Source organism: Python bivittatus, unplaced genomic scaffold (assembly GCF_059951505.1).
Source record: "Python bivittatus isolate LINGU-HERP-01145 unplaced genomic scaffold, Pbiv_v1 ctg000090_np1212, whole genome shotgun sequence".
Lineage (NCBI taxonomy): Eukaryota > Metazoa > Chordata > Lepidosauria > Squamata > Pythonidae > Python > Python bivittatus.
The window spans coordinates 4,461,205-4,486,743 of NW_028277046.1; the positions used below are offsets into that span (position 1 = coordinate 4,461,205).

The 25,539-nt window shown below is 44.8% G+C and overlaps 1 protein-coding gene across 19 annotated transcripts in view; it reads left to right on the plus strand.

Annotated features, from left to right (window-relative positions):
- KIF1B (kinesin family member 1B) overlaps nt 1-25,539 on the plus strand; it is an 83,705-nt gene that overhangs the window by 36,254 nt on the left and 21,912 nt on the right. For 8 of the 19 annotated variants that reach the window (XM_025163141.2, XM_025163149.2, XM_025163157.2 and 5 more), the window contains exons 13-25: nt 849-887; nt 3,175-3,386; nt 6,024-6,103; nt 6,535-6,610; nt 8,899-8,978; nt 9,934-10,040; nt 10,181-10,264; nt 10,589-10,769; nt 11,674-11,746; nt 20,031-20,130; nt 21,565-21,713; nt 22,443-22,621; nt 24,214-24,351. In XM_025163141.2, the coding sequence (XP_025018909.1) occupies nt 849-887; nt 3,175-3,386; nt 6,024-6,103; nt 6,535-6,610; nt 8,899-8,978; nt 9,934-10,040; nt 10,181-10,264; nt 10,589-10,769; nt 11,674-11,746; nt 20,031-20,130; nt 21,565-21,713; nt 22,443-22,621; nt 24,214-24,351 (1,498 nt within the window). Of the gene's footprint in view, nt 1-848; nt 888-3,174; nt 3,387-6,023; nt 6,104-6,534; nt 6,611-8,898; nt 8,979-9,933; nt 10,041-10,180; nt 10,265-10,588; nt 10,770-11,673; nt 11,747-14,094; nt 18,207-20,030; nt 20,131-21,564; nt 21,714-22,442; nt 22,622-24,213; nt 24,352-25,539 lie in introns of those variants that run through there. The other 11 variants (XM_025163180.2, XM_088136807.1, XM_088136806.1 and 8 more) reach the window with 4 other exon arrangements.

Sequence of the window (25,539 nt, forward strand, 5' to 3'; positions counted from 1 at the left end):
ATAGTGAAAATGCTTGTTTTTAAAGAGTCCTCTTCAAGGCCTCTAAACATTTTGATAAGCCTCGCTATATAATAGGTTTGGCTTCCCCCACCACCCACCCCATCCGTGTCATGAAGAGGGACGGGTTAAATGAACTTTTTCACCACCCTGCTGATTGGCATTTGAAATACGGTGGGTGCCATCTGTTAAGGGTATGGATCTCGCGTTTAGGTCCAATTCATGTGGTCTTCTCATGATGCAGCCGATGCTTTTTCAGAGTTGTTCTAGCCACAACTTTGAATTGTGGGCAAATACTGATTTTCCCACCATACCCTCTTTATCCTGGGAGGTGGGTCGCTAATGGAAAAATTTGGGGTTTGGTTTGGGGGCTTCAGATGATCATTTTACACTTGTCAGCTACTTGCTATAATGAGATGGTAAGGAAGCTTTGAGTTTCTGGCACAGTGAGTGTGATTTTTTTTTCTCTCTCTCAGTGAATCTTTGGGAATTGTTGAAGGATGAATGTTAACCCTTGTTTTTGAATTCTGGATGCTTGTTTATCTGCCAAGAAATGTTTGTTCATTCTTTTTAAACACATGGTGTATATGCGTAGAGCGTTTGCCCTTAAAACAATGGATAAAAGAAGAAAAAAATTCTTAAACATGAATCAAATAGCATTTGATTTGGGCTCTCAAATGATAGAGGATTTTTTTTTCTGTGTGGTAACAAATTAGCTGAAACTGGGTTGAATTTGAGAATCTGACTTTCTTCTTTATCCATCGCTAAGGCTTTTCTTCTTCTTGTATGTCTACTGTTAATCCTGAGTATTTTTACCCTTCTTGTATCTTCCTCCTAACCTCTTTCTTCAGTTGATCCATTGGATGATTTCTCTGGAAGTGGAGGCAAATGTGTGTATTGCAGAATTAATCCATTTTTCCATCTTTGGCTTTTGCTGAGTTGGCTGCATCTGAACTTTACACTCCAATTCCTTACAGGGAAATCCCAGGAGAGCATTTTAAAAAAAATTGAGAGTATGGAATCATTTAATGGAACTGGATCTAGTGGCTAACTGTCCACCAGAGAGGGCTTTCGAGAGAGTGCAGAATCAAAACCTCTCTTAAAGAAAATAGGAGAACCTGCTGATAGACTGGGTGAAATAAAGGACAACTATTTTAAATTCCTCTTGTATTTGAACTACCAACATTTGGAACCATAACAGTACTTTAGGATAATCCAGTGTGGTGTAATTTGTATTTATATGCATATATGTGCGTATGTACAAACATTGCTATTTATTTCCAGTCCTGGCAGTTCAAACCCAAAGAAAATTGAAAAGTGCACGGTTTCATTCAGTTTAGCAGTATATTCTCATTCATATATATATACTCTGTGTGTGTGTGTGTAAATTGCTGTTAGCTGAAAAATACCGTGTATTTTTTGTTACTTGTTTGAACACTGATACCATGGCAGCTGTCTATTGTGGCTGAATAATGCCCTTTGCTTGTTTTTATTTAGATTTTTTTTCCCTAGGGTTCACCCATCCTCGCCCATTCCACTAACAGAGAGGTGGGCAGGCTGCAAATCATACACTTCACACAGAAGCCTTTGTTTAATGGATTGCTAGTGAGGTGGCTGAGCAGTTTCCAGCAGATATCTCTTTTCCTCTGTGGAGGAAAAGAAGAGTATAGGGGGATTTGCAAAACTGCTGTTTTCAAGGCCTCCCTTGTTACCCTGCCGTTCTGTTTAAAGCAAGAAAGAGAGATCTGTTGGCAATTTCCTTGAATGCAGAGAATTGGAAGTGTAACTGATCTAGTCTCCTTCTGGCATTTTTTTTTTTTTAATTTCCAGTATTTCTGGCCCCTTTTTTCATGCTGCTTTCAGCTTGATGGCTTTTAACTCTTGATTCAAGCACCTGCAGCCACAGCTTTTGGAGAGGGAAGCATGCATGGCCCAACCGTGTGGTGCTCTGTGACAATTGTGTAGCAGCCTTGGCATTTGTCAGCCCTCCCTTCTTTCCTGTGAATGCATGAGTTTCTCCAGGATGTTCGATTTTGCTCCGTCCTTGCACTGCCCTCCTGGCATGTTCTAATTGTGCTCTGACCCCAATCCTGCTCTTTTCTGAATTTGCAGATGGCAGTTTTTAAACCAACTTGAAACATAACTGCTGGGCTCTGGAAAACAGAGTGTGTAGGTTGGGTGCCCCGAGCTTTCAGTTCAATGAAATGGGAAACTTTCTGGATGCACCATGGAATATTTTTGGTGGGTGGGGGAAGATGTATAAGTTTATTAGAACAGAACCATCATTACATACATACCCATATTCTGGAGGAGATACCGAATCATTCAGAAAGACCACTCGCTGTGATTTCTTTCTGAGGTCAGCTACTTCAAAAATTACACTCTTCCCCTCGTTTTAAAAGCTGTTTTTTTTTCAAAAACGCCCTGTTGCCTATTGGCCTATTTTAAGTGTAGGAAAGAGGAAAATGGCCAGTGCTGAATGCTTGGCTCTCATCCCATCTCATCAAAGACAGCGGCAGCTAATCTGATCATTCATTTCGGGAGCCTCTGTCTCCATACTGAAAGGTGTTGGTCCAAGGGTGTCTGCTGGATATGGAAAAAGACGATCAAGATGGTGCCTGCAATGGTGTGATCAGAGCTATCCTTTTTTTAAAATTGTGCTGCACATACCACTCACGTAAAAAAGAGGCAGAGCTTCAAGCACACATTGCTGCTGCCATTTTATTTGATTTTTATCATACCCTGCAGACCCCCACCCCCGTAATTGATCCCATCCCTGGTACCATCTGTTGAAAGGATCAGTTAGCAGATGATGGGAAAAACTCTTTCTCTGTACCTGAACAGGCCTAGATAGAAGAAGAGGCTACCCAGGTATAAAAGACTGAACCCTTGAGGAAGCCAGCTGCTGCTCAAGGAAAGGTGCCCAGCTCAAGGTGCTCTCCGATTACTTGAGTTTGCAGCGAGGTGGATGGAGGGAACTATGTTTCAAAACTTCAAAACTGCCATCCTAGTAGTATTGAATCTCTGTCTGTTGGCTTTTTGTGCGCTATCCTCTTATACTGGTGTCTCCTCCCTCTCTTTCTTCTTTCCCTTTCTTCTGCTCCTTTCTCCTTCGCCTTGCCTCTCCCTTCCCTGGATTTCTGCTTGTCTGTCTGTCTGTCTCTCTCTCTCTCTCAGATCTGAAAGATTTTCAGAACAATAAACACAGATACTTGTTAGCCTCCGAGAATCAACGTCCTGGCCATTTTTCCACAGCATCCATGGGCTCCCTCACTGCATCTCCATCTTCCTGCTCTCTCAGTAGCCAGGTGGGCCTAACTGCGGTCTCCAGTATCCAAGAACGGATCATGTCTACGCCCGGAGGAGAGGAAGCCATTGAACGTTTGAAGGTATGGACCCTGGGATGTGAAATGCCCCAAGAGGCCCATCCTGGCTTTGCCTGGAACCACCCCTTCGTAACATCGGTTGGACTGCAGCATGAGTATGTCCCTTTAAACTTGGACCATTTGGTATTTTTGGAAGTTCTTAGTGCTACTTTTGTGGCAGTTAATAATGTGATGCAAGCCAGTTTGGTGTAGTAGTTATGGCACGAGGCTAGAAGCCAGGAGATGGAGTTCTAGGCCTCCCTTGGGCACAAAGCCAGCTGGGTGATCTTGGGCCAGTCACTTTCTTTCAGCCCTGGGAAGGGGGCAATGGCAAACCACTTCCAAAATCTTGCCAAGGAAACTACAGGGACTTGTCCAGGCAGTCGCCAGGAGTCAACACTGACTCGAAGGCATAATGACAACAACAACAGCCACAACATCTGCCTATCCCAGGTCCTCGGGAAGGACTTGATGGGCGGATAAAAATGCCAAATCCAGTCTAAACATCTGTGCGGCCGACGATGATGATGATGCAATACCCAATCAGAAAAAGAGGAAGAACCATCTTACTAGAGTCATTCCACTAGTATTGCTCTTGAAAAGCAAACAGACAACACAGCTTGATCAGGCCGTCTTCCTAAGAGCAGCAAAGTTAAAAATGTCTGCGGAAATGGCTTTGCGAAGTAGCCCCGGTGGCTGCTAATCTTTTTTTAATGTTTATTGGATCGAGACCCACCTTTCTACTTAGAGGAGTCCTTAGCGTGGCGAACAACCTTAAGGAGAATCCAAAAAGTTAAAAGCAAACATTAAAATTCATGTAACAGTGGATTTCTCTAGGGATCACTGTAACGATCTGTAACGCAGGGACTTGAGACTTAGACGCCACTAATTAAAATGTGCGGCGCATTGAATGCCCTCCGGTCTGCAGACAATGGAGGCTTTTGTCCGGAATCTGCGCGCTGAGTGGCCTCCAAGGGGCACAACAGTCCAGCACTTTTATCTTTTGGCCTTGCCAAAGTTTCCCTCCCCCCCCCTTTGGGCTTGGGGGGGCAGCAAGCTGGTTTGGTTGTCGATTTTGAATGCTGCCTTTCCGCACCTCCCTTCCCTTCCCCTCCCCTCCACTATGAGGAGCTTCCAGGGCGGTTTGGGTGAGCTAGATGGAATACAAAGTTTATGTATTTAAAAAAGAAAAAAAGGGGGGTAGGTGGAAGGAGAAAAAAAATCCTTGTTTATCTCCAAGGTACGTCTCTACCCTTAGAGACTGCTTCGGCACTAAGGGACAGCTTCAGATCTCAAATATGCAACTTCATGTCTGGGATCGGTTTGCTATTTTCATCAATATTCACAGCAGCGTTTCTACTGTGAGCTTCGAAATGCCATTAAAGCTACAAGCCAGTGAGTGTGTAGAGAATGTCTCCTGTTCCACTGGAGTTGTCGATCCTGGAAGAAAAACCTTTCCGTTTCTGTGTGGGCATTTGACTCTTCTTCTACTCAAGCATGCCCACCCACGACTAGTGTTTTATCTCCTGCCTAGCTGATTGGCCCGTGATTGTACACTTTCTTTAACGGCTTTCAGTGGCAGAGAAACAGCCCTGTTGACGGTCCGTTCTAAAGGGAAATACGAGTGGGAGCAATGTTTCCCCCCCCCCATTCCTGTGGAAAGAAACAACTCTTTGTATATGTCTTATTGAAGATGCTATTGAAGGAAAGCCTCTGCATGATTCTTCTACCCTTTTGAGTATCGCAGTGAAAGCCTTTCAAAAAATTTCACTTTCCCCGGGTCATATGGATTATTGTGGCTCTTGGGGACAGTTGCCTGACATAGGAAAGGAGAATATTGACAACTTGGTTAAACCGAGGAAGAGAAAGCCAGACAAGGAGCTGGGATGCAATCAGAAAAAAAAGGAAGAAGACATAGTCTGAAGATAGTTAGAACTTCCTTCAGCAGTAAAGAGGAAGCTGAAGGCCCTGAAATATGGCTGATGTCCTGCCGGATCACCTTCTTGCAAGGGGAAGATGTTGGCCAGCATTCTGTCTGCTGACCCCATATTTTGTGAGGGATGGATGCACCTGTGATGGATATGTGCATGGACTCAAGCAGAAACAACAATATGCATCTAATGTGGTGGCTTCTGGCGACATGGGCCCTTCGATTAAACCCTGTGCTACATTCCATCCTTCTCGGGCTGAAGAAGGTTAATTAGAGAACAAGTTATCAGGGCTTTTGAACAACAATGCCCAGGCGTTTGGCCAGAATATTGCCAAGTTTTGGCATAGGATAGGATTCTGCTGCAGTTCTTTTTAGAGTTGGTAGCCTGGTCAGATAATATTTAAAAATCATTGGCTTTGTAAACATGAGGATATCTTACAAGCGCATGACATGGAATTTTTATGGCTTTAGATGAAAGAAAAGGGAAAAAATATAGATTGAAAATGGCAGTATCTGGATTCCCTGTAAAATTCTCTGAGCAAAGCAAAGTGACTGCATAAGAAAAAGCTTTCTCCAGGGGATCACTCTGTTCACTGACCGTTCTGATTATTTGCCTTGATGTTCCTATTTGAAGTTTACATTTGGCTAAATTTAAATGTGTTATGCTGAGGAGCCTAGAAAGAAATCCATGTTTGGTCATATATAATCTAAATCTTTCATTCTTTTTCCAGGAATCTGAGAAAATCATTGCAGAGCTGAATGAAACATGGGAGGAGAAATTGAGGAAGACCGAAGCAATTAGGATGGAGAGGTTAGGCCCCCAAATCATCTTGATCATTACCTTAGAAGATGATTAAGACTACCATAACTTAGACTATCAAGGTGGAGCAGGATTCCAGTTGATGGTTTTTAACCCCTAACTTCCAAAGGCGAAAAAGGGAGAGGTTGGGGTTGTGAGGAGGAAAATTAAGAATAAAAAGTTATAGTCCAGATAGAACTCTAGTTCTGAAGGGAGTTGCTGATGGGAGATTGGAGAGACTTGAAGGGGAAGGGTTAATGCTGTGGATCAGCAGTCCAAAACAATAGAATAGCATTGAGGTTGTTGGGGATTTTTGTAATCCTGAGAGAAAGGAAGAAAATGATGCTAGAAGTGAATATGTATTCACGGAGATATATATAGTGAAATATAGGTTCCCAGAATTGAATTTTAAGCATGTTTCTTCTCTTGTCTATTCTCCATAGAGAAGCTCTGTTAGCTGAGATGGGGGTTGCCATCCGAGAAGACGGAGGCACCCTCGGCGTCTTCTCACCGAAAAAGGTATGCAGTGCTGTGAAACTGGTTCATAAAGATTTGGTAGAGGGGCGATCTGAGCTCCTAACAGCTGCTGGGCTCCAAGAATCTGCTGGTGCTTTTCTGCAGAACTGACAGTGTTGCGATAGACTCGCTTCTCATTCTTGTGCCTCCGTTGGACCAGGCGTTCTGCAGAGAGAGCAGTAGCTTTTGGATTTAACTTGACATTTCTCAGGAGGAGCTGTAACTTGAGGTTGGGAAAGGAGCCTTTTGAATCCAGCTCATAGTGACGCTGTGAGTTGCCCTGTGAGGGGACCTGTATTCTCCCCTCTTTCTTGAAAGATGGTTTGGTGCTGGTTGGATGGTGGTTGTATTGTGGACATTTAAAATAACAGTATCAATTAAAGCAATCATGATAGAAGCATGGATACTTTTCTGTAGCCCAGACCTCAAGAATTGCACCCACCATTGGGATGCAAATAAATGGTTGTAATTTGATGACAGTCTTGTACGGTCACTAGTTTTCTTTGGGATCCTGCCAGATGTTGAGATAGCCCTCTGGAATGTCCAGTTTGAAATTCCACCGAGGGTTAGGGTTTTGGTTATCTTTCTTATTTGCTCTGGCTCTCACGTTGTGGCCTTAGATAATTTCTTGGATTAAGAATTCATTGGATTATCCAACTCTTGGGTTAAGAATTCATTCATTTTGCACTGTAAGTCATGTCTTCAATTTCCTGAATGTAAGTCCGTCACTAAGCCAACCTCAGATGGGTCTAACCACAGAAATCTTGGCTGCTGTTGTTCAAGCTGTTGACCTCCCGCTCCCTCCCTTTCCTTTTCCACTTTTTCTGCTGAATTGAGTTAGTAGTCTCTTCATACTCCATTTCAGTTCATCACGGTGAACATCTTCAACTTTCTTAACAGCTTGATGTCCTGAAGGCAGGCTCTGTATTATAACTATGTTGAGGCTTAAGTTTGCCAGACCTGGACACCTGGGTTAATGGAGCTTTTCAGAAAACACACCATGTACCACTTCAGACAACACCTTGATCATAATTTTTGTAGGAGTGACTAGCTTTCTGCATCCCATTAGGCCAGACTCCGGCAGGTATTAAGGTCCGGGATGAGGAAGAACCCAAAGTTTGAGCAACAAAGTCCTTTTCAGATTTCTGAAGCATTGCAGTTTGGAAATGGTGTGGGAGAATTCTTGGTTTGCATCGATAGCTGGTGGGTGCCCTGAAATGTCCTTAGCCAAAAGCCTCTGGAATCTTGCTGAACACACTATGTTATGATTGTCTCATCATCGTCCTAAGCCCGCTTTTCCCTCTTTCTCTCATCTTCTGGATTTTCTTTGTAGATCTTCTCTCAGAGACCATCAACTTTGTTTGATGACTCTTTTGATACCTTTGCAGTCGATCAGGTTTGTCTTTGTGCAGAAATAGATGCTTAAGCAGACGTTGTAGCTTGTGAAAGTAGAATATAGGAATTCAATCCCTCTACTCCTTACCCTTTATATCCATCCTGGTTAGCTGTTACCTCCCTTTCTCTTGTTGGTAATCTGTTCCTTTCAGTTCTTGTACTTCCATTTTATGCTAGAACTGGCATTTGTAACTCAGAACAAATTGCCCCTAGTTTACAAGCTAGAGCTGCCTGATGGGAATCTTGAGTGGGAATGTCCTATTTTTGTTGCTGGTCTAATGTTTTGTTTTTCCTCTTACTGGCACTCATTGGCCAGATATCCACTTCAAGCCCATGCGATTTGTTTGCGGATTCCAGTGGGGTGTTTTCCCCAAAGAAGGTTGGTTGAGTGACTGTAGTAGCTTTAGATCCCGTTAAGAGTGTTTGCTGCAAACAGGTGTCTGTGACTTTCCAGCCAAGCCGACATTTGAAAGCAAGAGCGATCCCTGCAATCTGTGAAATGGTTGCTCAGTAGAAATTCCACAACTTTTTTTTTCCTCCGCAAAATCGGATGAGATCATTTGGATGCCAAGTAGACAATTCTTCCTCAGTTTAGCAGTTTCCATGCCAGATGGACTACACATTCCTAACTTTTCTACTCAATTACGAAAGTGTCCAGTAAATTCTTTTTAACTCATTTCATCCTGTCTGTCCAGATATGTGAAGGGTTTTGATGTTCTTCCTATGATCCTGTTCTCTTTCTGTATTGCAATAAAATTTCATTCATTCAAGAAAAGACTGGTTTTCTCCTTGGAGGGCAAAATCTGCATTTGGATTTTGAAACTGCCAGGTCTTTCTGTAAGAAGCCTTCATGGGGAAGAGAGAGTGTGATTAAAGGAATGCCATTCTTGTTTCAGACACCTCATCTCGTAAACCTGAATGAGGATCCCCTGATGTCAGAGTGCCTACTTTATTACATCAAAGATGGTATAACTAGGTAAGAAGCAGCATGATAAATAGAAACCGTCCACTTTTATTTATTTATTTATATTTCGAATTTAGGCACCACCCATCTCGCGAGGACAAGCTCTCCCGTTCTCCCTTTTTCCAGACCACATCCATTTTTATTAAGTTTTTGGCCACCTTAATTATCTATGTCCTTATTGATATGTGTGGGATTAACTCTTGTCAAATTTAGAATTTCAGGAGCTTTTTACCAAATATGTATACGCCTGTAGAATGTAGACAGAGAAGAGTTGTATTTTCCTTGCAGGGCTACAGTGAGAAGGAAAAACAATAATTGTCATAAATGTCCCAATTTAGGAAAAATCTAGTCTTTTTCCAGGCTTTTATGTCCCTTTCACTTTACCTTTATATATGTTTTTGGCTAACAGTTTGTGGTTTTATCCATACTGAAACCCTTACCGTGATGTACTGTGGCTAGTTTAAGACTTTCAGTTATGTTTCTGAACGAGCTGCAAATGAGAACTTCTGAATCTTCTTCTCCTGAACAAACATGGTTGCTAAACACAACCAGTATTCCTCATGGCCTACAAATAAAAGATTTGGTGTGCAAATAACAAACTTCACTCAGGGTATTTTGAGCAGATTAATGCTGGTAGGTGACTTCATAGCATATGTTTCTTCAGAGTTCAGCCTCAGGGAGATTCGATTTCCCTAATAGTGAATTCATATATATTAATACCTGCAGAAAGAAGGCCGGAGATTTTATTTTTATCAATTAGAAATAGCTATTTCCACAACCAAAGGATTCTTTCATCTTCTCAGCCGAACCGCGCGAAAAGAGATGTTGATCTCTGAAGGTTTGGTTTGAGCACGATCTGAAATATTTTGATCCCATATGTACGTTGTGTTTGTTTCTTGGAGCAGATGAGTTTGTCTGTTTTTAGAAGCCATAACAATGCCTTAGAAATCCTCTTTGCCGGACACAGGGTTGGCCAGGCGGATGCAGAACGACGCCAAGACATTGTCCTGAGTGGAGCTCATATCAAAGAGGAGCACTGCATCTTCAGAAGTGAGAGGAACCCCAACGGCAGTGGTAAGCAGTAGGTGGCTGGTTGATTTTTTAATTTCCTGGCCAGCTTCCTCCAACTTCATGCCCTTCATGTATGTTGGATCTCTCGTCCCCAACCAAAGCTGTTCAGACAGTGATCCAAGCGCTTTCTCTTCTCCTTCTAGTGATTGTTAGCCTAGAACCGTGTGAATGCTCAGAAACCTATGTCAATGGCAAGAGGGTGGTGCAGCCTGTCCAGCTGCGTTCAGGTAAACATTTCTATTTCTTCATGAGAAAGTGTGTCTTGAGAGCTGACCTTGGGGCTTCATTTTACCTGCAGGACACTACTTTATCCCAGCTGGGCTGCTGGGCCCACTATTGTTAGCATTGGCTAGTAAGTGGGAGGAGTTTTGGGGGCTTACCAAGCCTTCATTCTTCACAACTAGGCACTGAATCGAGGTCCTTTGCAGGCAGACCATGTGCTCTTTCCCATAGACCTCCCTTCCTTGCTCCAAATTACAATTGTATGTCTCCTGGGGTTGATTGTCCTCCAAAAAAGGACTCTTGGCCATCCTCTTTTATTGCTCATCCAGGAAATCGCATTATTATGGGCAAAAACCACGTGTTCCGCTTCAACCATCCTGAGCAGGCAAGGGCCGAAAGAGAGAAGACGCCGTCGGCTGAGACTCCCTCCGAACCTGTCGACTGGACTTTTGCCCAGAGAGAATTGCTGGAGAAACAGGGAATTGATATGAAGCAGGAGATGGAGAAAAGGTAAGCCTTTTTACATGAAGCCAAACCAAGTCTGCATCTGCACCTGCGAAACGGAAGTAGAACATGTAATTCCTTTTAATTGGAATCCTAGGCAAGTAGTCTTCATGGCAGCAGATGGAAATTCATTTTTAGCCTGTTACCCTCTTTCCTGCCTTGCAATAGTGCTTCAGGTTATTGAGAGAGGTTTGTTCAGCCCTCAGACGAGGAATCTATTATGATTTATCAGCCAGATGCATTGCTTACGAACTACTTGGGTTTCTCTTGCTCTGCAATACGGCTCAAGCTGACAACGTAAGTTTCTAGAAATCTGTAAACATTGTGGGAGGAGCTGTGTTAGTCTACAGTGGCCAAAAATTAGGAGGAGTCTGGGAGTGTCTTTTCCGACTCACACGTTTGATTAAAAAGCATCAGCTTCCATGAGCTGCAGCTCAGGAGGTTCTGTACATCTGTTGAAACGTCATGCTGTCTTGACGGTGACTTGGGTCTCACCTGCTTTTGCAAAATGGCGCTCTGGGCTTCCAAACAAATAGAGAATAAATGACACACGACCACAAATTTGTGATGCTCTCTTGCCAGATCTCCACCTCTGTAGCTCTGGAAGAGTTTTGAACGCTTTCCTTAAAGAAATAAATTGATAGCTTCAGTCTCATCTCCCCAAATTGGCCTACTTGGGCATATCTGCCATGGCCATTGATTTATTCACCCACACCTCTGAAACACATTTTTAAATCATTTGTTAAGATACTGTAAATGGGAGCAACTGTAACAAGTTCTTACTTCCCAGAGGATTCTTAGATGGGCAAATTGGCCCTTCAGGGAGGAGATGCACCACGAGTCCAGTTCCAACACTACTTATCGCAGGGTGATGGTGTCCTATATAAGCAGTTCCTGTTTCTCCCTGCAGACTTCAAGAGATGGAGATTCTGTACAAGAAGGAGAAGGAAGAAGCAGATCTCTTACTGGAGCAGCAGAGGCTGGTAGGTGTCCCTGTTATACCAGGCCACGTTTCTCTGCCTATTCCCAGAGTTAGCTGTTATTTGCTATTAGTGTGCTGTTTTGGTCTTACATTGACCATGCCTCAGGCCCATAACATGTTGGAATCTCTCCAGTCCACACTGAGTTGAGGTTCTTCAGCAGACAGAAGGAACTATTGTTTCTCTGTGCCTCACACCCAATTCCAGACCTTTCTGAAGTGATCTGGTCCCTCCTAATGACTATGGAGATTTGCCTGGGTTTGTCTTAAAGAGTCACCAAGTACTAACTCTGCCCTACAGAGAAGAGGCTCCTGGATTCGTTGGTCTGCCAGGTTTTCTCCAACGGGATCTCCAGAATGATTGCTGCAGTGATGCATGCGTTAATCTTTCTGCCTTTGCCCCACCCTGCATGGAGTCTGAATCCTTAGCAAGAGAAATGTTGATGCACGTGCCGGTGGGGGTTAACACAAAAAGTGAGATTTTGGTGTTGGCAAATCAAGCATTCACATAATTGACATTGCAGAAACATCTCACCACAAACAAGCAAGGTGGTGAGATGGTTGCTACAAAAGCAGTTTTTACCTTTCAGCTTCCTGGTCTGTGAAAAGACCATCAAGTCTCTTTGGTTATCATTAGAAAGTGGTTCTCCCCAAAACCTTTTTAAAAGAAAACTCAGTTGGCTGGATTGGGTACCATTCAGGTTCCTTGAAAAATCTATGAACTTTCTGGATGCTGTTACGTTGAAGCTGTTCCTCAACAATTGGAGCCTTCTCTTATGCAATCCTCTTTTGCTGAGTTGGCTTCTTGATTATCAATTATTATAGCTGCTACACGCGCGCACACACCCATGGGTCAATCAGAAATACAGGAGAAATGGGCTCCAAGACTTTAGGGAGGTTAGTCTTCATTCTTAAGTGTCTCCAACTAGCACTCTCAACATGCATTGGACTTCAAAGATCTGCTTAGGCTGAGAGATTAGGTGATTTGATTAAAGATATCTGGAAAGCCCCAGCACAGGGTTAGCTAACCTGAGCGAGTCTTGAAGACCTGCCACTATATTACCCTGAAAAAAAAACTTAATACCCTACCACCACTCTTGGAACATCAGGGGAAAGTTTATTTGAAGCTTGTTTGGAATGGTTTCCTTAACTCTCACCAATTTTACTAATATAGAAGCATTTTACTTTGCAGCAAAGAAAAAGCATGAAGTTTGCAACAGTCAGATATAACTTATTGGGTCGGTTAATTAGTTTATAAGAGGCATGACAATGAGATGTGGAAAGGTGGCTGAAAGCATTGAAGTAGAGAACTTGAATGAAATTCCGTTTTTCAAAAGTCTCGGGCATCTTTAGGATCATTGATAATAACTTAAAGGCATCTCTACCTTTAACCAAGAATCACTGGCAAATGGAAAACCCTTTGAAACAACATGCTAGCCTTTTTTGCTGGCTTGTAGCAGTTCCTCCTTGGAGCCCGAAAGATTTTTGTGGTGGCATTTACACTGTTCATTTGTTATTGTCAGATTTATAACCCACATTTTATCCAGGAGCTCAAGAGGGCATGTATAGTCCTCCTTCTTCCAACGCTATGAGATAGATTGGGTTGAGAGAGGGGAACTGGCCCAAGGTCGCTCAGGGAGTTTCCATGGTTGAGGGTGGACTTCAACTTGGATTTCCTCTGTCCAACATTTTAACCACTGTATCACACTACTTCTAACTTTGGCACTTTTGGCTGCTCCTGAACTTGTTTCTCTCGTATTCTCTAACCCTTTTCCGGCTGCTTTTCTAGTTGAATGGATTGTCAATCTGAGTGTTCCTGCACCACGTGTACAGCATTTACTAACCAGTGTTAACTCAACCTCTAACCTTGGCTGTTCATCTGATCATTCTGCGATGACTGTCAGGTATCACCCCCTGCGGAGAGAAGATTTTTTTTCCCCTAATGAAATAACTTGGCAGCTGTAACCAGGCAAAAATGTTTGACGGGTTTTGCACATCGTTAGCATGAATGAAGTGTTACGTCCACCTTTCTACAGGTACTTGGTTTTGGCTCTTCTAAGAGTTTCATATGGATTGGATTTTGGAAAGTCTTGGAATATTCTTGGATGAGAATTAAAGTACCACGAAATTTAGATGTGGCTGGAATTAAAGAAATCTACCGAAGACTGGTTAGGGATAAGTTTAAGAGTGCAGTTAGATTTTCACATCATTTGTTCCTTTTGCTTCTTCCCCAAATCATTTTCATAATTTTTAGTTGTCCTTTCTTTTCCTTGTTCAGAATTTTCCTTCTTTTCTCCAATTTTAATTTTGGTTATTTTGGGGCCACTTCTCGATTGTTTTTGTTTTCCAAAGGATGCAGACTCTGATAGTGGGGATGACTCGGACAAGCGGTCTTGTGAGGAGAGCTGGCGGCTGATTACTTCCCTGAGAGAGAAGCTGCCCCCCAGCAAGTTACAAACCATTGTTAAAAAATGTGGCCTCCCCAGCAGTGGAAAGAAACGAGAGCCCATAAAAATGTATCAGATACCTCAGCGCCGGCGGCTTAGCAAAGACTCCAGATGGGTCACCGTTTCAGACCTGAAGATCCAGGCCGTAAAGGAGATCTGCTACGAGGTAGCTCTCAACGATTTCCGGCACACGCGGCAGGAGATTGAGGCCCTGGCCATCGTGAAGATGAAAGAACTTTGCGCCATGTACGGGAAGAAGGACCCCAACGAGCGTGACTCGTGGCGCGCCGTGGCCCGAGACGTGTGGGACACCGTGGGGGTGGGCGACGAGAAGATCGAAGATATCCTGCTCAGCGGGAAGGGCATCGCTGACGTGGACGACCTCAAGGTCCATATCGACAAACTTGAAGATATTCTGCAAGAGGTGAAAAAGCAGAACAACCTGAAGGACGAAGAGATCAAGGTCCTCAGGAACAAAATGCTCAAGATGGAGAAGGTTTTGCCGCTGATGAGCTCCCAAGAACCGAAAGGGCCACCCGCCACGGCCGCCACGAAACTGAAAGAGGCCACCGGTCTGGCAGATGCAGACGAAAACGTGAACCACGGTGGGAGAAGCACCTCCGTGAAGGAGGACCGGGTTTCCCAGTTAATGGAGGAGGACCCTGCCTTCCGGCGCGGGAGGCTGCGCTGGATGCGGCAAGAGCAAATCCGGTTTAAGAACCTGCAGCAGCAGGAGATCGCGAAGCAACTCCGCCGGCAGAACACGCCGCACCGCTTCATCCCCCCCGAGAACCGTAAGCCCCGTTTCCCCTTCAAAAGCAACCCGACCCACAGGAACTCCTGGAGCCCGGGCACTCACATCATCATCACCGAGGACGAGGTCATTGAAGTGAGGATCCCCAAGGAGGAGGAGGAGGCGGCGGAGGAGGCAGGCGAGCCCAAAGCCCTGCCTGCCAAAGCCCCCGCGCTCCCCAAGGACTCTCCTCCGCCCGGGAGCGGGCCCGGGCCGCAGAAGGCTCCCGATCAGATCCAGATCAAGAGGCAGCCCTTGAACGCGCAGCCCCCGCCCCGCCACCTGCAGCCGTACCCCTCTGCCCCCGTGCGCTGGAGGAGCCATTCCCTCAACAGCCAGCAGAGGGGCTTCCGGCGCCAGACGTCGGACTCCTCCGCCGAGTCCTTGCCCTCCCCGGGTGCAAGCCCCAGCCAAGACCTGCAGGCGTTCCACCAGAGGCGCCACGTGCACCAGCACTGGCAGTCTTACTGCGCTGACCGCGGCCCCACTGCGCACCCCGAGAACGGCGCAGCCGGCGGTCGAACGAGACAGGCAGATCGGCCGAGCCCCTGCAACCAATTTGTGACCCCTCCGCGCATGAGGCGGCAGTTCTCTGCCCCCAATCTCAAAGCCAGTCGAGAAACGACCGTTTGACTTCCCAGAGGGCCGAGGAGAGAGAGCTGTGCCAATCCTGAAGGGGTGGGATGGGGTGGCGTAGGGAGTGTCTTGTCGCAGCTGACCTTGGGCTTCGAAAGAGGACGTGTGCAGTTAGTGATCTACACGCAAAGCACAAGACCGCACATTTTCTACCTGTCTGTTACTGCCTGTGAAACATTTGGGAATGGTGTTTTTAAAAAAAAAAAAAAAATTGCAGAATTCCCTTACTTTGGCCTTGAGAGAAGGCCACTACGTAAGTTTGGGAATTGTCAGTGTATCGTCTTTTTTAGGGGAAAAGCAATGAACGCAAATGGGAATACCTGTAGGGACATTTTAACCCACATCTGTGTGGCCCGTTGGACAATCAACAAGACCGATCTGCTTGGTCTTGACAGCGACCTGCACAGCCTTTCACTTTAGATGAAAGAGCCTGACCTCGAGCGGCGGATTGAATTCCTCCGCGTCTTGGGTTTTTCATTTTCATAATCCATGTTGTAGAAGTCACCCCTAAAGCTTTGGAACTGGGGCAGATGAGGAAGACAGGGCAACTCGTTCTTCTTAAGTTCTCATTTGTGTTACGGGGGCGTATCCTAAAACACGCCGGAGAGCAGGAAATTTTACTGCTTTTGGGGGTAATGGGAAGGGGAGAGACACGTGCTAGGTGTAAGGAGTCGGATCTCCAAAAGAACAGGGAACCTGCGTGGCTCCAATTGTTTCTTCCTAGGTTCCCTCTGGGGTGACCGACAGGCAGTTTATGATGCCCATCCAGTCACAGGCAGGACTCTCTTAAGGACCTCTTTGCGCGTGCAGTGACCCCCTCCTCCTCACAAAACAGATGCCAGGCTGTTTCCGCCCTCGGCTCAAGATGCCCCCACATTGGAAAGCTTTTCCATTTGCCAATCTATTCTAGGGGCTTCAGCAACTCCACAAACTGGCAAGTAGGTTTGTCTGCAGGAACGCAGAACCCGGGGCAAGCAGAAGCCGCGGGCAGGGACTATCAGTGTATGTGACAGTCACATATGTAGAGAGGGGGAATGAACATATTCTGTAAAGAAAGGTCCTGTTGTTTTTCTTCTGCAAAAACAAGCCTTTTGGTGGCGTTTCCAACGAGGAAGGTCCAGCGTGAGTTGTCAGAATCTCCATGAACTTGGAACATTATTCTCCTACTGGGTTAAAGCGTTCCCCTTTAAAAAAAGGGCATGTACATTAAAAAGTACATTTGATTTTGAAGCCCAGCTGGAGCTAAACCTTTTCGCGGTCTGTTTCAGTGGGGAGGGAAGTCTTTTTCCTGCCTGTTTCATAGTCAGAAGAACAATTTGCTCGACGTAAAGGGAGCAAAGAGTTTCAGGCCTGTGAACAACGAGAACTCTCTCATGTAGAATAGGGTTTCGCCAGAGAGAGGGGAGTGGAGCAATGTCTGATCCTCACATGTTAAATGAGCGATTCAGGAAAGAATACAAGAGTTTTATTATTTTTTTAAAGCAAGCATACTTGTCTCTCTCCCCTCCAATTCTATGCTCAATCCTATTCATACCTGTTAAAGAGAATTAGGAGGAGAATTTGTTCTTGAATATCAACCCGGGAAGCTGAGATGGCTAGTGAAATATCGGGGGTGGGAGGAGCTGAGGATCCCTGATCCTGTACTGTGCTGCTGTTTCATTTCAGTTTTCTTGGCCCCACTCCACCCCCTGGCTCCCTTTCAAGTTCAGCTCCTCTGTGGAGATCAGTTGAGCAGATCCACCAAAGGTGTGAGTATCGCCCTGCTCAGCTCACCGCAGCTGTTGTCTTTGTGTTATGGAGAAATTGCTCCTGAAGCTGTTTTAAAAGTCGGTGTAGGGGTGGGTGGTGGGTGGGGAAGGTCTTCCATCCCTGATTCCCCTCCTTCACATTGCAGGGCCTACTCCTCAATAAGTCCCATTGAACTGACTGAGATCTTTTCTCTATCAACGACCACAGGATTGTAGCTCATCCTCTTTCTTCCAAGGAGAGGGCTTCTGTTTTAACAATGTCATTTGGTGATTTCACGGAAATGAGGGTTGAACGGCAAGCATTCATTTTTGAGATGGCCTTACTAATGGTTAGATTGGACAGCAGACAACAGAGGAAGCTGTGCCTGCTTTCTAAATTCTCTTTTCATTCTTTCCCTCTCTCTCTCTCTCAATCGTCATCCTCATCCTCATTTTAACTGGCCTTAATTAAGGAATCTATCCAAGTTTGTACGGAAAGTATTTGCGTTCCTCAAAATAGATTCAGCTAGATTCTTCAGCCCGTTCTGTGCCTTCTTCTCCTTCTTGATTGTTAAGCAAGATAGATAGAGAGATAGATATATTTTAATGCTCTAGTTAGGTTGCCTTTGAAATAATTTCAGAAGCTTCTGGGTGTGAACCTATTCATGATTACTGTAAAGGAGAAATTGTTTCTTCCAGTGAGGTGATGGAATTGAAAAATCTGTCCATCTGTTGTTTTTAAGTGGTTTTGATTATTTTGTTGTTGTTTTTTAAAGAGGGCAAGCCTGCATTTTGTGAAAAGCAGAATTGCTCATGCTTTTTAACAAGTCATTTCAATAAACTACAAAATATTCTTCTTAAGTCTGTCATGTTGTTTTGGTTGGGAAGTAAAATGCCAGCTTTTGGAAACCCAAAGGGCTGATTTTTTTTTTCTTAAAACCGAACAGCGTGGAGAACGTGGTTAGTTCACTCGCTTCCCCTTCTTCCGTTAACTCCAGAACTTTAGAGGAATCTGATGGAAGAAAGGGGCAAATGAAATTCCTTCACATAATGTAGAATTAATATAACCAAATTTGCTGTTTTGGAGCAGGAATTGTAGAGCTGTCTGCAGAAGGCCCTGTCCCAGCCATTCCTAACTCCCACCATCTGAAGGATCCAGTGGGATCCTTTCCAAGTTCTTAAATTGTGAGTCCCGCTGCTGTAGCGGGCATTGTAACTCCTTTGCCCAGGACTGCACTGAGAACATAGCAAAACATCCAGAGATCAGGAAGAATGTTTGAGGAAGTGTGTGTGTGTGTGTGCGTGTGTGTTAGAAATGTAAAAATAGGATGATACGGTTGTGTGGATTTTTAAGGATCATGTAAGTGGCAGTGTAATCTTCCTCTCCTGAAAAATCCGCAAGAATTAATTTTCATGTTACAGCATTCCTCAGATATTTTTCTGTCTAGGGAAAAAAAGCCACTCTTCCCCCACTCGGTGTCTTCCTGATGTGCTGGTTGAAGAGACCACGATGTCTTGGGTTGAGGGAAGTTGTTTCAGTATACATCTGGAGAGCACCAGGTTGGAGAAGGCTGGATTAAGCCGCTCCTGATGCCTGGAGAAAAATATCTTTACAATAACAGCCAAGAGATCCTTTTAGATACTGAAACGCAGTAATAACAAGGACTTTCCAAGTAGTCTGAATCAATCCCCTGCTAGAAATAATTATTATAGTTTGTCAAATGCAGCATTTAGCTTCTATGTAGAGCTACGGCACCCTCAGCTATACATCTACGAGAAAAGTGACCAGTCTAAAGCTACTCCAATAATCCAGCCGGCTCTCCATTACCGTATTGCTCGGGTGGCAGAGATATTATACAGTCCCCAATGTCGACTCGTTAGAACACCATTTTTGTGTTCAGTTTCATCCCAAGCCCATTGTAGCTTCTCCAGGACGTGGTGAACCATCAACCCTTATCAGAGCAATGCTGTGTGTGCAAGACCCCCATCTCATCTCAGCTGTGAAATCTCCTGAGAAAAGCCTCGTTCGAGAGCATGAAGGCTGATTAGCAATGGGAGAAGAGATGGTGGGGCTCTGAGGTCAAGAACCTGGCTCTTTTGAAATGGAAGCGGCTGGATTTGCGCTGGGGCCTTGGATCCCCTGACCAACCCGAGCTTTCAGGGTGTATTCTGCACTTCTTCCCACCCAAACACTGGCGTGGGTTGCAGTCAAGAGAGAGCCTTAAGGCTGGATTTGCATCCATTTCACCACCTGCCCTGGATAACAACGTCTGTCAGTCCTGAGCACTGTAAACAGGGTTCATTTCTTTCAGCGCGTAGCCAGGTGCGCAAGGAAGTGTCCTTTGGCCTTCCTGAATGCCCCTTGCTCAGGCCAAAGGTAGTCGGCGGCTGTGAAAGTGATGCCATATTCCCAAGCCGCCTAGCTTGCTGCGCAGGAGAAGAAAAGTTCCAGGTCTGACAAAGCGATGCCTGCAGGCCTCTTTATCGCTGAGTTGCTGTAAAAGGCAGCTAATCTCTTGGAGACGCAGCAGGGTCTTCCCTGTCTGTTCTCCATTTAGTTTTTTACATTCTCCTCCCTGGAGTACAGGATGACACGTGTCCTCCCTCTGTGCTCCTCCTCTCCCTCTCCCCTCCCCACACTTTTCTGTTGTCTTCTCCTAGACGGTATCTTCTTTTTCCCTTTAGGATTATGAAAGTAAGCTCCAGGCCTTGCAGAAACAGGTGGAGACCCGGTCCTTGGCTGCCGAGACCACGGAGGAGGAGGAGGAAGAAGAGGAAGAGGAGGGTGAGTTCTGGGTGATGTTGAAAACGGGCTGGGCTGGGAACCCAGCTTCTCAAACCGGGAATCGAAGGGGACTTGGGGAGTTGGAGCGGTTCTTTTCATTTTACTCCCTCTTTTCCAGTGTATTCCACTGATTTCCTTTCCTGCACCACATTGTGGCTGACCTGCCCAATTAGACATAAACTCTGTGATTTAGAAATGATTACTGTGACTATTAGCGTTACTACATTTGTTTTTTTTTTTAATAAATTTTTTATTTTTTACAACAAACACAAACAAACAATAACAGAAAAAGCATAAAAAAACCATCTTCCATTTCAAACCGTGTGTCAGCCAGTTACCAATCATTTGTGCCATCCTTTCATAATCTTCACTCATCATTTATATAAAATCTCATGTCATCTATCCAACACATATTTATATATTTATCAGTTATCAATTATTATTCATTTGTTACTAGTCTATAACACCAGCTTTCATAATAAGATTTATATCATTTTTATCCATTGATTATATATATATATAATAATTTATATCAGTTTGTCAAGTTTCTATTATATAATTTGCTGATCTATTACATTACTATATCTTTTCATCCAACCATTGATAAAACAAATCCCATATCATATAGAATTGTTTATCTTCTTGCTCTCTAATTTCAAATGTTAATTTACTCATCTCTGCACATTCCATAATTTTCTTAATGACTTCCTCCTGCATAGGTACTTTTTCATTTTTCCAGTTTTTAGCAAATACAATTCTAGCCGCTGTCAGAACATTTACAATCAAATATTTCAGTTCTTTGCTATATGTTTCAGGTATAATTCCTAATAGGAATGTCTCTGGTTTAAAGTCTATATGTTGTTTTATCATTTTTTCCAACCACGTGTGGATTTTAATCCAATATCTTTTAGCTTCTGGGCATGTCCACCACATATGGTAGTATGTACCGGGCTTCTGATGACACTTCCAACATTTATCAGACTTGTTCTTGTACATTCTCGCAATCCTTGCTGGAGGTAAATGCCACCTGTAAAACATCTTATACAAGTTTTCTTTATATGCAGTTGACATTGTCATTTTATAGTTTTGAGACCATAATTTTTGCCACTTCTCTAAGCGTTACTACATTTGTAAGGTGTAAGCGCTGGTGCCATGCAGGAGAACAACGTTCCTTTCTAAGAGTTTCAAGAAAAAAAGGCCACCAAAAGCCTGCAAAAATCACAAGCAAACCTAAGCAACATCATCCTTCAAAATATCTGGAGAAAGCAAACTTCAACCCGGCACTGAAGTGTTGTCATGTCCTACTAGCCACACTTCTTTGAGATAGTCCTGGGGGGCCACCAGAGAAAAGGCCCTTGCTTTAGTGCAAATGTTAGGAACTTCGACAATACGTTAGGAACTAAACTTTTGGGTTTTGGATCTTGCTTTTTGCAGCACCTTGGACTCAGCACGAGTACGACCTTGCCCAGTGGGCTTTCCGCAAATGGAAGTTTCACCAGTTTACGTCTTTAAGAGACCAGCTGTGGGGCAATGCAGTCTACCTGAAGGAAGGCAATGCCATTAGTGTGGAGCTGAAAAAGAAGGTAAGGTTTTCTAGGAGGAAGGCGATATACCTGGCAAATGCCGAGGTCCAGATCAATTTAGATCAGCATTTCTCCAACTTGGCCGCTTGAAAATGTGCGGACTTCAGTTCCCAGAAATCCCCAGCCAGCTTGCTCTGGGAGTTGAAGCCCACACATCTTCAGGTGACCGAGTTTGAAAAACACTGCTTTTGTGATGGAATGGACTTATGAAGGCCAGGCTCAGGGAGATAAGCGTGTTCTTACTCCACAGCAGGAGCATGGGAGGTTCAAGAGGATGAGGCTGGCACCTCCCTAAGGACTTCACGGTGTTGTGGCTGGCTAGCTTGGGAACTTGGGTTGAGTCTGGGGAGATTGATGTCAGGTTCAGCCCAAAGAACTCCAAGAGACAATGCAAATACAGTTCTGTTGCGTTTATTAGCTTCCACCTCAAGACAGAATCTCACCAGACTGAACCCTAGTTCCCAAGCCAGCCAGCCACAACACCGTGAATTCCTTAGGGAGGTGCCAGCCTCATCTTCTTGAACCTCCCATGCTCCTGCTGTGGAGTAAGAACACAGCTTTAGATCGAGCCATCTGAACAAAAGCCTTAGGCTGATTTGCAAAGGCAGTCAGTGGCTATCCATTTCGAGGGCTTCAAAGGACCTCCATATGCAGGAGCAGCGTGTTTCACCAGTTTGGGACGAAAAGCCTTTTGTCGGCACCTGCGTCAACTTCTTCTTTTCCCTCCAGGTGCAGTTCCAGTTTGTTCTGCTGACCGACACGCTGTACTCCCCGTTGCCTCCAGAACTGCTGCCCGCTGACTCCGAGAAGCCCCGGGGCCATTGCCCCTTCCCTCGCACGGTGGTGGCCATAGAAGTGCAGGATCTGAAGAACGGTGCTACTCACTACTGGTCCCTGGAAAAACTCAGGTGTGCAAGGAATGGCTTTGAACAAGTGGCTGCAGGTTGTAGCCTCCCAGGGGCTTGATTTTTTTTCTCCAGCTGCTTTAACAGAGCAATCCTCGCCTTTTCCATCTGTAGAACTAGTTCTGATCTTAAAAAGTCTATCAGCGTATCATAAAAATGCAGCAGGGGTCAAACCAACAGCGAGACCCATTGTGCACCTAGATCAATGTTTCTCAACCTTGGCCACTTTAAGATGTGTGGACTTCAACTCCCAGAATTCCCCAGCCAGCCATGCTGGCTGGGGGATTCTGGGAGTTGAAGTCCACACATTTTAAAGTGGCCAAGGTTGAGAAACACTGACCTAGATTATTATTAATGAGGCTGAGCTTCAGATCACAAGCGGGGAAGAAAACATGCTGCGGCTATAAAGATATAAATAGGATTTACATCAATGTCCATAAATTGCCTGAAGCTGCATGGAATAAAGAGAGGCTATTAACATAATGGTAGTTCGATAAAGCTCTATTCTGGCCAGAGATGCCTGCAAAACAAATACATGTAGAGAAAAATTCAAAAACAAGCAGGCTTTTGTTGCGGCCCAAACCTGGCTCCCCTAAAGCAACCAGATCCCTTGGAAGATACCCCATAATTTTATTTGCATGCACACCTAGCTGCTGGACCCCCAGCAAAGCTTTGATACTTTGCGGAGTAGCCACGAGCAACAGCAGAACCCGGGCTCCTATACCTTTGGCCCACCACGTTGCCAGGCCGAGGAAGGCGGAAATTACAGCACGACGCTGGAATGTTTTAGATAAACCCATCCGTGTGACCTGATTATCCTTTCTCCTTTCCTGCTAAGTCAACGTGCTAGCTGTGCTATCTCTGAGATGTGGTCAGTGAACAGAAACAATCTGGTTTATTGGGCCACAGGTTTCTGACTGAGTCTTCTCCCCGTCAGGGGCCATTCAGCTTGCAGTGAAGGTTTTCTTACAAGGGGGCTTTAAGCAATTCATAGGTATGGGGGGCATCTCCAAGGTTTGGTAGTGAATGCAGCTTACACGTGTACAGAGGGGTCCCTTTTCCCACCACAGTTTATACGAGCAGAGTTCTGATCTTTACGAACTCTGTATTCTTGAAGCTCCTTAGCAAAATGTAGGGGACTATTAAGGAAATGAATCAACATTAAGGTTGCTAAGGAGGGTAGGAAGCATCACATTACTTCCTTAACCAGAAAAGGCTGTTTTTTCCCCCAAATTTACTTTTCAAACAGAACGGTGGTCTTTCATTTGCTGATGGACAGTAACAGCCAGCATTTTTTTCTTTGCAACGTTCCTTTTTTGAGGGGAGCCGGTGGCTTTCCCGTTTGCCAGGTAGGGTGAGAAGTACCTTAGTACTTCCAAAGCTGTTAAATTTAGCATCTCAACCTGCTGCATAATCTCCCGGGAGTTGGCTGGGGTTGTTTTCAGGAGGCTGTTCAGCCGTGTTGGTGCTACAGTTAGGAAAAAAGTTGCTTACGTAGGTAGCACTCAAACCTCAGATGGTAGCCAGGAGGATTTAAAACCCTTTGAATCGATCCAGGATCTCTGCTGACCTCTGGGCCACTTTCTGCTCTTCAGGCAGAGGTTGGAGCTGATGAGGGAAATGTATGACCGAGCCGGAGAGATGGCCTCCGATGCCCAGGAAGAGAACGAGGGCACCATGACGGGCAGCGACCCTTTCTACGACCGATTCCATTGGTTCAAGCTGGTTGGGAGGTAGGCGGAACCCAATTCCGACGGGAGCTCATGCAGAACGGAGGACCGTTGGCCCTTGTGGGAATATCTCTGGCATTGCTGTTCTGAAGCGGCAGCATCATTCCATAATCTCCCCCTGCCCCGGAAGAGAAGAGGCATGCTTGGGACAGGATTCAGCGTTTAATTGCCTCCACGCGAGCGGCTGGTCTTCAGGGGTGCTCTTCTTTTAGAAGTTGAGAGTGAGCTGAACATTCCCAAATTTCTCCTTGAAAATTGACCTCCCATCCCCGGAATAGAAGTCAGTTTATCAGTCGCATTTCCCTGGCTGTGAAAACACAGAAGACGACATGTAACTTCCGAGCCAGGAAGGACCCCGGGGTTCAAATTAACCCACTCTCGCTTCTAAGATCTGCCTCTGGGAGCAGAGAGGAAAGAATAAGAATAATTTTTAAATAGATTATTTAAAAATAAACTTATTTAAATATTATTAAATACATAAATACAATAAATTTATGTATTTAATAATAATAAATAAATAAAAATAAAGAAGATCCACGTTCTGTCACTCTTCACTGGGAATCAGGCTTTGTTCCACTTAACGTCCAGGTGGAACGGACGTTCCTTTGTTTCTTTGCCTTTTTTTTTTTTGCTTTCGTGAGCGCGTGCATTTCCTTTGCTCGGCAGCGGCTTGTACATTGCAACCAGGCACAACTTTTTTTCACAGGGAAAAACGGGGATCCGGGGAGCGATAAGCCGACAGAAATCGCAGCACCGCCCCGGTTTTCCTAAAAGCCGAACGATTCATTTCATAGGCGGTTTGGTGGAAATCTGGATTGTCCTGTTTCTGGCTGCTGTCGGGAGAGAATTCCCTGGGATACCGATCAGCTTTGACCCCACTGAATTATCTCCCTGTGAACTAGCCCACCAAGAAAGAACAGTTCATCCAGCCTTCTCCCTGACACTTTAGCTTATTCCAGGAAGGGAGTTTTGTGTTTCTGGACAGGACTCCCTTGTTTCGACCCACCACCTTTTGCAGAAGGGGTAGAACATTTTGCTTCCTCTGGCAGCACTGGGAATGGTTGTTTCTCTTGCCTAAACCCTCTATAGCAATCTGAACATAACTGAGCATCTGAATAGGAGGGCCTGTTTTCCTCCGCACTGTGCTTTGTCTCTGTCCCTCTCCCCCCCCAAGGCTTTGGCTTATGATGT